The sequence below is a fragment of the Morone saxatilis genome, unplaced genomic scaffold (genome assembly GCF_004916995.1).
Source record: "Morone saxatilis isolate NCDOM2014 unplaced genomic scaffold, NCSU_SB_2.0 Contig19, whole genome shotgun sequence".
Lineage (NCBI taxonomy): Eukaryota > Metazoa > Chordata > Actinopteri > Moronidae > Morone > Morone saxatilis.
This window is the reverse complement of record NW_023339751.1, coordinates 22,742,740-22,756,486: the sequence shown is the minus strand read 5'-3', so window position 1 is coordinate 22,756,486 and position 13,747 is coordinate 22,742,740. Positions and strand designations below refer to the sequence as shown.

The 13,747-nt window shown below is 40.9% G+C and overlaps 1 protein-coding gene across 1 annotated transcript in view; it reads left to right on the top strand.

The window, feature by feature from the left end:
- Nucleotides 1-7,092, top strand: part of atp6v1ba (ATPase, H+ transporting, lysosomal, V1 subunit B, member a) — a 36,314-nt gene extending 29,222 nt beyond the window's left edge. Inside the window, exons 10-14 of the mRNA XM_035663513.1 lie at nt 247-397; nt 906-988; nt 2,439-2,543; nt 3,585-3,714; nt 6,546-7,092. Of these exons, the coding sequence (XP_035519406.1) occupies nt 247-397; nt 906-988; nt 2,439-2,543; nt 3,585-3,714; nt 6,546-6,688 (612 nt within the window). The 3' untranslated portion in view covers nt 6,689-7,092. The remainder of the gene's footprint in view (nt 1-246; nt 398-905; nt 989-2,438; nt 2,544-3,584; nt 3,715-6,545) is intronic.
- Nucleotides 7,093-13,747: the final 6,655 nt, after the last annotated feature.

Genomic DNA, 13,747 nt, shown 5'->3' with positions numbered 1-13,747 from the left:
TATTTGTATAGCGCAATTTCCATTAACAGAAGTTACTCAGGAACACCTTTTTCCAAATAAGAGAGGTCTAGACCGACTCCTTATAAAATTGAATTAAATTGAATTGAAATAAAAAATCTGAAAGATGGTGAAAATACAGAGAACTAAAATGTAAATGCATGTTACCAGCCTTGTGTCCTTTAGCTAATTCTTTTTGCTGCTCTAATGTCGCCCTCCCATTTACTGCCCACTCCTCCCCACCCGTAGGTCTCTGCTGCCCGAGAGGAAGTGCCCGGCCGTCGAGGCTTCCCCGGCTACATGTACACAGATCTGGCCACCATCTACGAACGTGCCGGCCGAGTGGAGGGCAGGAACGGCTCCATCACCCAGATTCCCATTCTCACTATGCCCAATGACGGTGAGAGCAGCAGCAACAGAACAAAAGCTTTAAGCTGGACCAGTATGACATCTGCACCACTGTCTGCTTTGTAGGGAACAGTGATATGAATTATCAACATATGTATTTTATGCATTCAAAGCAATTTTTTGCCCATTTTTGATGCCTGCAGTTACCATAGCAACACGTATGAAGAGCCTACTCCTATCTAGTCGAACAGGAGTCCCCCATTACAGCATCACAGGGAGGTGATTGTGTCAGCTTTTACTAAACACTGCTGGTGTTCCCGAGGGCACTTGATTTAGAGTAAAGGTCTTTAAAATGAAAGCTGACAAAAATTTTGTCTATTTCTGTCCCATTATTTGAATGCCTGCAAATCAGTGAGTGATTTGAATAATGTCTCACTGGTAGATGATCTGCACCCTGAATGTAAAGTCAACTGAGCCATTCTATAAACTATTTACATTAACAAATACAAGATCATTTGTTGGATGTGTTGCAATTGAATTCATTTTTGTGCCTCTAACAGACATCACCCATCCAATTCCTGATCTGACTGGATACATCACAGAGGGTCAGGTCTACGTTGACAGGCAGCTGCACAACAGACAGGTATTCATCAGCTTTTTCTTAAAACAACGTTTGTTCAACTTAAAGAGCTGGTACTCATTCTTGGGCTAGATGGCCCAAGCTTTGATTCAAAATATCACATTGTACTGGTCATTCACATTTCACAATATACATGGAGCGATTACTGTCACATACTGACACCTATGGTTTTGGTATTTTAACCAGGTGAGAACGGTGTATTCAAACTTAGCTTCACCAAATAACCCAATCAAATTCAAGTATTTCTCATCTTCAAAATGACAAAATTAAGCAAGAATTAACTACTGGCCAGCTTGATGCTCATGTTTCGGGGGAAAAAAGTATTAAATCCCATATGAGGATCAGTTCTACTCAAACGCTTTCGACTGGAGTTGAACAGTATGAGATTTTCAAGTACCAGATGTAAACAAGTCACCATTACTTTTTCTATTTTTACTATCTATATAACGCTACTTTTGCAAAGATGTCTAGGAAATGGGGAAGAAACTGCAGTTAGCGGCTGCTCCAACAGTAGTGGCAAATTTCAACTGTAAATTTTTTCAAATGTAAAAAAACCTTTACATTTTTCATAAAGAGTGGCCCTACACTGTACATATATTCCCTGTATGTGCAAAGGACCAAGACGTTCACATGCCAGGCAATTAGTTAATCTTGAATACCCATGGAAAAACAAGAATTGGTATTTACTAAGTTTTTACTAATATATCTTATCTGTTATGATTAAAAGCAACTCTTGACTGATTATGCTAGCTAGCTAGTAGCAGAAGCAGTAATATTATACAGTACATCACTTGTAATGTGGTGATAGTCACTCCATTACACAGTACATCACTTGAATTGTGGTGATTTGGCTATTGTGGCTATTTTTGTGGCTATTGTCGTAATAAATGTCTCACTAATATATCAAATTTGAATATTGCTAAGATCAGCACCCATATAAGGAACCTTCATCAGTAACTGGGGACCACAACCTAACGTCAGTCCAACTACCCATGCTGCTGTCACAGAGTCACCAGATGGTTTGTCATCATTGGAAAATGCTAATCTCCAAACAGTCACTTCTCACACACGTCGTCACACACCTGGCGTTAAACCACACCCCTAGCTCATGCTGTAGCTGCCAGTAGTTCTTCAGGATGCTGGTTGGTCCAAACCACTGTGGGTCAACACAAGTGCATAGCTTGAAGCCGAAGCCTAAGCTATAGCTAACATAAAGCTTGTTAGCTAAGTCATTGTCTTATCACAATTGTTCTTCATTGAAAATACCAAGAGAAGTGAATGCAATACACTGGCAGGGCTTATCTCATCAACGTTAAATTGACCTCTCCACGATTCTCTCCTCCAAGATTTTGACTGTTGCTGTCATTACATTGTTTGTTTTAGTAACATCTATAGTTACAATAAAATAGCTTTGCATTAACAATATCTGTAATCAGACAATCTCCTTTTTCAGATCTACCCACCCATCAATGTGTTGCCCTCACTGTCCCGTCTGATGAAGTCGGCCATTGGTGAGGGGATGACCAGGAAGGACCATGCAGATGTTTCTAACCAGCTGGTAAGAAATCTCTACTCAAAATCCTTATTATTGTTCCAAGCAGACTATTTATTTGTAGAGACTATGTTGTAATACTTGAGCATCCTAAAAGCATGACATGTTTTTCCTTCTGAATCAAAGTCAGATGAATAACTGCATACTGCACAATACTGAACCCCGAATTGCTCCAGATGCTGTGCATCGGTGTGTGAATGTGTATGAATGCGTTAGTTTCTGTTTGATGGACTTTGCCATCACTGAGTGAATGTGTGTGAAAGGGTGAATGTGGCACGTAGTGTAAAAGCGCTTTGAGTGGTCAGAAGGACTAAAGGGCCCGTCCACACGAGTACGTTTTGTCGAATCGTATAAATACTTTATCGTATCGGCCTCGCGTCCAGAGGATACAGCGTTTTCGAGGTGTGAAAACGGGATTTTTTGGAGAACGGGTCCCAGAGTGGGAAAACCCTAAAACGCCGGATTGCCGGAGTCGTCTGGACGGCGGAATACGATGACGTATAAGGCCCGCCTCTCTAACCTTTAACCTCAGCGCGCCGCTAGACGCGTCATAACAACACAAACAATGGCGGACTACAGCCTTGTGCACAGCGCGTGACCTTTTATACGCATGCTCCATGGCTTCTTTCGGTTTTAGTGTATTGTGTGGTTGCGTCACAGCGCCACTACAGGCCTGGCATATGTACTACAGCGTTTTGGGTCGTTTCCAGTGAATCCGTGTGGACGCAGATATTTCTGGAAACGATGCTGCGTTTACGGAGATTTTATTTTGTATAGTGTTTTTTTTACTTAAGCAAGATACTGAAGCCCAAATTGCTTCTGATGCACAGTGCATTGGTGTATGAATGTGAATGAATGTTAGTTGCTGTTTGTGATGACCTTTGCCATTCACTGTATGAATGTGTGTGAATGGGTGAATGTGGCATGTCATGTAAAAGCACTTTGAGAGGTCGGAAGACTACAGAAGGATACAAGTACATTCCATTCCAGTCTATTTACTATTTTACTATCATCATTGTTAATATGAATGTCCCTCCTTGTCTCCAGTATGCCTGTTATGCCATTGGTAAGGATGTCCAGGCCATGAAGGCTGTGGTGGGAGAAGAGGCCCTCACCTCTGATGATCTGCTCTACCTTGAGTTCCTGCAGAAGTTTGAGAAAAACTTTATTGCTCAGGGTAAGGAGACACTAAAGGAACAATTATGTATTATTTACAGAGGTATTATAAGCAAATAAATGATAATAGTGTATAATAGGATGTTTATTATTTCATCTGCCTTTTCATTAAGGCAGCCAATCCTCGCTCCCTGTGTATTAGGTGATAAAAACGATTGACAGAAATGTAATGACCAACAATTTTTAGAACTGATTAATCATTCAAGGAATCCATCAAACAAAAATATCTAACTTTTTCTGGTTTTCTGGTGGAATTTGGTCAGTTGGTCAGACAAAGCATGCGATCCGAATAAAGATATCACCTTCTGGCTGAACTGATGTAAATTTAGCCTGGACATGCCCTTTAATACAGAATTTTAACACTAAGTGTTGCACGTGACTGCCGCTGCCAAGTGCAACAAAATGAGAGTGGAGTGGCAAGTCAGTACGTTTTCCCAATTTATCACAATAAAAGCCCTGTTAAGAAATCAGGTTCCTGTCCACTAGAACTCTGTTCAGGCTTTTTATTTAAACAACACTACACTACAGGGTTGACATGGCTGAGAGCTGCTTCTTGTCTCTTTTTAATTAGCCAGAATGTTTTGTAGTGACGACGATTCCATAGACTAAATGATATAAATGAATAGCTGAAAATTGTTAGTTAGGTATTGCAATTGAATAACTTTTATGCAGGATGTAAAAATGTGTGCAGACGCCAGCTCTCCTGCACATGCTCAAGCTGTGAGGTCACCACAGAGAACCTTATGCTAAAGTTCTGCTGTTTTATTTAGACAGTGTGATACAGTGACTAACCACTAAATTAGATTCCCCCTGCTCCCACAGATTGGACTCTTCATTGCAATCACATAATTCATTTAAATACCCAGGATGAACAGTTCAGCGTGGGGGAAAATGAATGAATGAATGAATAAATAAAACCACATCCTTTAATCCATAGTAATTACAAAGGAAAGTCAGAATTGGGAATGGGGTCGATTTAATTATATGCCCAGGAGGATGCAGAATTTAGTAAGTAAATGAATGTGGGCTTGAAGAGGTATGTGGCAGTAGCTGTCTCCTGTCTATGTTTCTAACAGTGACACTTAGTGGCTTTGAAGTGTGTGTGATTCAGTTTTCTTTCATAGTCTATCAACCTTACTGAAAATGTATTTGCACTACAGCATTATTACTATTACCGCCCAGGGTCATTGATTTTGGTGCAGATAGCATATATAGTGATACGTGCTCTTGTTACTGTTTAAAGTAGTACTAGTAAAGTGAGAGTATACTGACCAACAGAAGGAACAGTGTTTTTGGTTATTGTGTATTTTTGCTAATCTATTATGGTGTATTACTTTAAAAAACGGTAGTTGAAGTGGCATTTACACATTGTATTTCTGATTTTACGTTTTTCCCTGGAAAATATCGATCTGTGTAGGTTCCCTCTTTGTTGCTGAAGCATACCTGACCCTTTTCTTCTATCTCTTTTTTTTTCTTAAAAATGACTCAATTCTCAGTGCTGAGATGCTTTAGTCTCCTTGGTAGATACTGTACACACAGCTGTTTTTTCCTCTTTTGGACACTGATGGATTTCACAGAAGAATAGCCATCATGGCAAGAAGAGATGGGGAAATGGAGAAATATTTTCCTTATATTTTCTTATACAGAGCTAGGCTAACTGCTTCCCTCTGCTTCCATAGTATAGCCCCTTTCCAACACAGGTCATTTAAAGTGCATTTTATGAAGCAAACAATGCATTAGAACATTACAACATCAAAAAAGTTGCATTTACAGAAATGCAGTTAAAGTGCAGTTACACTGCAGCATAGCTAAGCTAAGCACATCCTTACTCCAGATCCAAATACTATATACTATATAAAAGTAAAATCACAGCATTTTTTGGGCTCATACCACTGTAGTGAGCCAGATTAATGAGCGAATGTTTCGCGCACATGAAGACACAAATGATCTCATGAGTAAGGCGCGGTGAAAAATGCTTTGCCTTTGGTGTGAACACACCATAATATTCACTCTATTTTGGTCTCCACCAACTCCCGAGAATAAATATCTGGTTCTTTAACTGCTAAAACTTCTCTATCAATATTAGTTGCTACCTTTGTCTGCTGTATGGTGCAGGGCAATTTGAGTACAATAGATTCATTTAATGCTGGAAATTAGGTTAATAAGGGCAGAGTCTGCAGGCTGTACAACCAAAACAATGAGCCTAAAAAATGCTAAAAAAGTTCCTATGGGTAAGTGCAGAGTTGGTGATAATTCTCTGTGGATAAATTGCGATAAGTGATCAGTTTTACATTACACATAGTTGCAAGGCCTTCTTAAGTAATTCCCAAAACACCCCAGAATAGGCCCGCAAGTGGTTAGAATACTGTCTGATAAGAGGTTACCATGTGCTATTTTTTTCTTTTGTGCAAGTTTAGTGATTCACAGCAGACAGGTTGATAAGAGTGAAGATAAATCCACTTTTTAATCCCAAAAGTTTAAAAAATAAACTCAGAGCTCTCCCCTTGCCAGCAAACTTCTTCAGATCAGAGCAGAATCCAGTGTGACTATGGGTGTTTAGTCCTCCAGAAGCTGCGGCTTTGCCCACAGCTCATTTCTGCAGAAGCTCCTGGGCTCAAGCAGCTGTCTGTGGACCAGCAGCAGCTCTTTCTCACACAACACTGCAAAAGTAAAGTCATAGAAACTGCAATACTTGCACATTTTTTGCTTGTTGTACGCTTGTTGGCATATTTGATATGGGATCTATCAAATATGCGAATTGGGCGAATTTCGTCTTTCATCTTTGCATCGACTTTGTATGTAATCTCATCACATATACACTGTCTCCCTCAGGCCCGTACGACAACAGGACAGTGTATGAAACACTGGACATTGGCTGGCAGCTGCTGCGAATCTTCCCCAAGGAGATGCTCAAGAGGATTCCTCAGAGCACCCTTGCAGAGTTCTACCCTAGGGAGTCTGCCGCCCGTCACTGAGGGGTGCTCCATTCTAGCCCCATTCACCTTTCTACCCACAGATCTCACATCTCACATCTCACCCCACAGCCCTGCACTTCAAGGTGCTCGGATACCATCGTCATCAAGCCTTCACCCATCTCAAACTTGGCCTCCTTTCTCCACTGTTCTTATTACCTCCAGTTCATTTTCTCATTGTGAATCCCCCCGCCCCCCACCGCCACCACCACCACCCTGAATGAGAACAGGGCAATAATGTCCCCCTTCTGTAGATGTACTGTAGCGTATCAGTTGTGTATGGAAAGTGTCTGTGCTTGTAATGTCTTTCCTTGAGTGCAAAAACGTGAACATATCCTTGAAATGATAGATCGGTCCTTTATTTATTGGGATGTTTTACTGCTGGATCCACCTCCTTGTTTTTTTTTATAAATGAATGTCAAAATCGCCAATCTCCCTGGCTTGACAAACAAGGAGGTTTTCAACTGTGTGTGTGTCTGTGTGCCTATATAGATACTGCAGCCAGTAGCAGTAGGTGAGGCTCATAAAGTTGGGTTTTAATTGATTCAACTTGATTGTCATTTTCTAAACTGAGAACTGAGTATTTGCTGAACAACACAGTCACAGCTTCACAAACTGAACATCATAAACATCACCACATTGGTATTAACCTGTCTGGGTGATTTTAAAAGTGTTTCTCTTATACACTGTCTATGTATTGTTTAATAATTAGCAACTGCTGTAGTTTTTTTTCATCCAAACTTGGGTCACAAGCGAAGTTGAGATGTTGACTGTATGTTGCCCCCAGTACTTTGACTCACCTCTTTTGGACCATCTTGCTTCCTCTACCTACTCTGGAAAGAATACAGTGGATGTTTACATTATTTGTGTTTTGCTTTTTGTTTTGTGTTGCGAAAAAAAACGAATATATAAGAGTATATTAAACATTCCCATGTGTCTGCAGAAACTAATTGTTTGTTGTGCTACAATAATGGTTTTGTGAGTTTATGTCCATGAATAAATTAAATGAAGTATGCTGTTGTCTCATCTCTGTACTCCTATCATTCTTCACAGATGTTCTTCATAAGCTTGTCAGCCCCCCTGAGGCCGGGCTGTATGATGACAGTCCCAGCTAACCATATGTGAAATGTCTACAGTAATGATAACGGAATCAAATACAGGTTTAGATATTCAATCAAGTTTTTAATGGACAGATTTGGACAGTGGGTGTTTTTCTATGTTACCCTCATGTTACCAACTACCATGGTCACCAATGGACGTGCATCTCACAGTAATCCTTCTGGTCTCTCCGCCCACTCAACAGTGCTTTACTTTACATCACATTCACCATTCACACACAGGCTGTTTATACACCATCATATCAGGTACCTTGATATCTAATATCCCTTTCCCTGACAATAGAATCTCCTGAAATATTAAAAATGTATATTCGTCCAATCCTCAGGCTTTTCATTTATTCGCAGCTCTAGTCAAATCCAACATCAAATTTTTCGTAGCGCAGACTGAACAAGTTAGCATGATGGACGTTTTTAGCATCCTAAGAAATCAATTTAGGGTAACAGGACCCTGGCGTTACACGGATTGCATTCATGATCAAGACTCTACACCATATCCATGACAAAAATACAGCACAATAGGAGTGGAGAGAGTTACCTTTTGGTCTCATCCTTCAGAAGACCTAACTAGTACGTACTGCGTCCGTTCCCGCCATCTCGTGCACTGCTGACCAAGCGCCTGTCCCAAATTTTAAACAGAGACAGTAGTGTGGTAGGGTGGGTTTGTTGTGATGAAAGTTTTACCTGATTTGATGCTTGCAGATTGGCACGTGAGGCAGCCAAAGTTTATTATCCCTTAACTAATCAGGTCCGGAATCCTGGTTTTCACACAACAAGGCAATTGTTTTAGGTAAGTCTAGATGCAAAACAGAGATCCCTACAACATCAGAAGAAATCCATAAATGCGAACGATTACTAACAAGAACGCCACAAATACTATACACAATAATGAAAGAGAGACACATATGCTACAATCATGGCCGAAAATACTTACAGGCAGTGTGCAAAAAAAAATGGTCCGGCGATAAAACAACCTCCGTCTTTCCCCTGAGCGCCTCTAGCGGAAGCATAATAAAGCCAGATAGTCGACAACAAATGCATAAATTTCTGCCCCACAGCTGATACACAAAGCGTCTGTAAAATGAAGCCCAAAATAAACAACACAGCAAAGACAATATAAAGCTGATTCCTGTTCGCAAGCCATGTCTCATGCTCCTTATATCAGGGCATATATGGCGACCAATACTCAAGCATTCCGACATCCGCACACACTGCCCTCCAGCATGGAGCGAATCACCTTATTCTGATGGGGCACCTCCATCTTCTAAAACCAAGTTTGGTCTTAACTTGCTCAGGAACCTGTCGTTACAACTAGGCCCACTAACACATAAGTTACAGATACACACAACGTCAACTGTGGTGGCTGGTTTCGTGTTTTCCTGCTAATAATTCCAGAACTTATAGGACTTAATACTCGTATAGTGAACTTTGTGTGCTCACTCTCTTGCTTCTCTATATAGGTTTCTACACTCAACAGGGCATAGATGGCGTGTGTAAGTGCTGAGCCTTCATATCTATCATACACCTTCTGAACGTAGAGGGGGGAACCAACTAACGGTAGCAAACCGAGGACTGTGAGTACTGATTTTAGTAGTTTAAATGGTTCCTGCATACAGGGGTTCTTATCTAGTTCAGCCTGTCACTGTCCGGTATCGCAACTAAATTCCTACTTATCGGTGTATTTCCCAAAATTGGCATACGACCCTGAGTAAATTTTCAAGTCTAGGTCAATAGAAACACAACTAATCTAAGAGCGTCACACTCTTGCGGGGTAAATGCCTGTCAGTGCATACTTAAAGATAACTAATTATCTTTTCTCCTCTCTCTCCCCAGGTACATGCCAAATCAATCGTATCAGTGATACCACAGAATACTTCCTAGGCTTAAACAAAACTTTACTCCTATCCCATTGTGTATGTTATATCTCAATTTTATCATGAGTGACGATCTAGACTCCTCCATCAAAACTCTACCAAAGATTGTCCTATTTGAATTTTAGATATGGGACCTTCTTTGGCACGGCCCATCCTTCGATAATCAGCACATAGTGCGATGGAGATAAATTCCAAACGACCATGTGTGGGAAAGTCTTCGATTCTCGTGAGCTTACTTAGTTAGATACCGCATCTGTCTGCGCGGTTGTGCTTTTGCGATCACAGAATAAGGACCAATGGCGAGAAACTCCAAAGTGTACAGTGCAGACCGTGACTTGAACACGCGGTGCACCTCTGCGTGAGCATCTAACAACAAACGTGCTTCAGTTGTACAGCGGGGAAGCAACTTCCTCGGTGAATTCTTAGGATCCAAAGCATATTCTATATATATACTCAGCTAGAATGCTACGTATGGCTGGGCGAATATTAATAGAAGATGGCAGTCGTCAATTATGCCTAAATACCTACAGACTGTAGATAACAAATACCAACGAATGACAACTTCAGGTACAATGTTTAGCGACTTGAGCCGCTGTTCATACTAAGTCGTATATCTTTTAACCCTGGTCTAAAGTGTATGACACGACTAAATGAACCGTTTAGTACACGCATCAATTCTCCACCAGATCGTTTAATGACACACGCTGTAAAGGCTATGCAGGCTACATGCTAATCCGGTTGCCAAAGGTCCTACCATAAATCCCGCTGAATCTCATATAGAAAGATCAATGAAGAACTGAACATCGCGCCTACCCTTCTATGTACTCTAATCGAATCAGTTATAGCCTTCTAGTCCGTAAGAATACTTCCCAACAGGACAGTCTGCTGGACAGATTATAGCTGGTTCATGTCGCAATACATTGTTCTGCTCTAGCTTAACTGATAAATTATGCCAAAGTCAGACATTCATACATCAAGCAGTGAGTCCTGTCATAATGGCATACATGTACTTTATCTCATTTTCATGGAGGTCAGTTGCATCACTTCTTTCACTCTGAATTGCGCAGGCACTCACCTAACTATGTAATTTGCTCTGTTTCAAACTCAATTAACTTCAGAGATCTATCTCCAAAAATGTCCCTTACTTCAAGAAATTATTAGAATGGCCAAAAGTTCCCTCTAAACCGTGCAGCCCAAGGACAAAAAGTATGCAAGCGACAACTCCAGTCCAGCACGAGGATTAACCTCCTTAATTATAGGCTACTACGATAGCTGTATCAGTGAGCGCAATCATATTATTTAAAACGCTCTAATAATGCTGTTGCTCGCAGTAAAAATTAAGCGCTAAATCACAAAAGTCCAACATGGCTGCTTGCTGCTATTACCATACTGCAGGCCAGTTCATTCCTTTCCCCAACGCCCCCTTGATCAGAAACGGTACCCCCATGAAAAAGAAAAAAAGGGAACTCCCTGTGGACTAACAGTTATCTCTTGCCTTCATGAAATTCCTGTCTTATAAAATGAATCAAATCATGTCAGCACCCGCGCCACTTCTCCTGGACCCATGCTATGAAGCTAAAACAATTTTATGAAGGTGCTGTCATTACCTTAACGCGACAGTCTGTTCTGTATACCGCATTAGCGGTAAAAAAACATCCATGTTCTACAACTGCATCCTTTACCATTACTGTCAAATATTAATAAAACCAAAGTACACATTCAACACATGCAACACACGACCCACTTATCTGAACCAACTATTCTACACCGTTGAGCCTATAGTTTGGTCGCACTTGTCCTACAGTCACTCCTTCTCTCTTAGGAAAGGGTAAAAGGCCTATAAAAATGAAGTTTAATTATATTTGTAAGTAAGCATAAGATCCTTCTATCATGAACAAATAACGATCTCTCTATGAGGAATGGGTCCAACTCTCTTCTGAATAAAATTGCTATCTTTCTATGTCTCCAAGTGGTAATTTCCATACCATCTCGACCCCATCAAAAACTATCTCTTCTCTCAACAGCAATATTATCCGATAATTAATGATAAAATTACACTCCTAATAACTTTTTATACTTGGAAGAGCTAATATATACTAGAACACCTACTACTTCTCTCCTGTCTCTAACAATATCTTAACATTTCCAGTTCTATATCAGATACAAACACACACACATACCCACAAACATACTTATCGTATCAATCCACACGACAAAACAAGGAACTTGCATGCTCCCACCCCAGTCACACTCTACATGTCTATACCTATTCCAATCAATCACTCTATATATGGTCTAGTTAAACTACATTATCCCAGATCGTTAGAGGTCATACCACTCATTCCAGCAATGTGACAGCCCGAGCATTCAAGCCAATTCATGTGAAAGCGGGTCTTTCGGTTGGCATTAAACGTTGGTGCAAAACCATAAATACTTAGAGGGGACGAATCTTTAAAGACCCTACCACTACTAGTAATGTATATAAGCATCGTAAGTTTTAGACAAGGCCTGTTATTCCAAGTCACGTAAAGGGAATATCTATCTCAGCTCGGTCCCATCTTAGTACCCTAGACAGAAAAGTCCTGTAATAATCATAACTAGATTATCCCACTCATTGAATAGTGTATTACTGGAATCACTTTTAGACCAACTCATATGTGATCTTGTAATATTTCGCGTTAGTCTTCTACAATAGACACTCCCAGCTTTAAATGAATCCACTATTATCAGCGCACAAAGAACGCCAACTTGCTATACCTCTAATATTAACGTTCTATATAGATAGATAATACCCAGGATGTATATTCTCTCCCCTGTTAGTATTGATCTCCAATCAACTAACTTCCTTTGACTAATTTACGGTTTTACGAATAATAATAGAATCATATATTTATTAAATGCTGCTTCCTCTAATGCACTAATACTTATTCTTTTTCTATAATTATACATCAAACAAGATGCATTTTTTTATAGCTGATGACGCTGCTTTTATTGTTCTGTAGCTGATCATACCTCCTTTAACCAAGTCTCTTCGCTGCAGCTCTTCGTGAGCTGAGCATATACACTGCTGACAACAGACCGGTCGCGTCGGCCTACTCTACACCCTCACCGCTCGCTACATACTACATCCATTATTTGGAAAGCCACGCTTTCCCATACCTATCACACCTCTCACCCACAGCAACTATTGTTCGCATACACTGGAACCATTCCCTGCTATTAACAGTCACCGGTGACACAAGAACACAAGCTGCAATACGCTCACCTGACACTGGCGAAGTTACCACTCCACATGCTGCGAAAACCCTGTCCCCTTTCTCAACAATAGCATGATGTTCAGTTCCTGTGTTCTCACTGACATTTGCCTTTTGTGATTAACTGGATAACAGCCATCGGCTTCACTCGGCCACCCCTTGCTTCCTACACGCCCATAGAGGAGTTACTCGAGGCCTGCAGACGGAACCATCGCCACCCCAGCAACCATGGAGTCAACGTTATCTAATATATACTTCGTATCGTCTGACAATGTAAGGAGTTGCACAACCCAGGGCCAGACTGATATAGATGACCTTCGTAATGCACAAAAACCCTCGCACACACATTCTTTCCCACCACACATAAACACGGTATTTTATTAACAAAACAAGGACTGTGTGTGTGTGGCACAAGTGTTCCTGCACACTCTGACTTCGCTTCAGCGAAGCCGTACACGAGGGCAGTTTGTTCGACACTCCGCAACCGACATAGCACCATTTAACCAGCATGTTCACACCTCATGAGGTGGACATTAAGACTATAAACTTGAGGAGATGGACCTGTGTTATTCCTTCATTAGCAGTCTACGCACTCTTACCATTCCGCTCGTCGTTTTCCAGTCAACAAGAACCATTTTACTTGTGCATCTGACCCAGCTATCGCATTCCAGAAAAAGGTTGCCCAGCAACTTTCTTCCAAAGCTCATCTTTTTGAGAACAGACGCCTTCGGTTGTTGTATTACAGTACTCTACTCCACACGTCAAGCGTACATCACCTCACCAGTACTCAGTGTCAGCAATGCCCTAGTCAACCCTTTT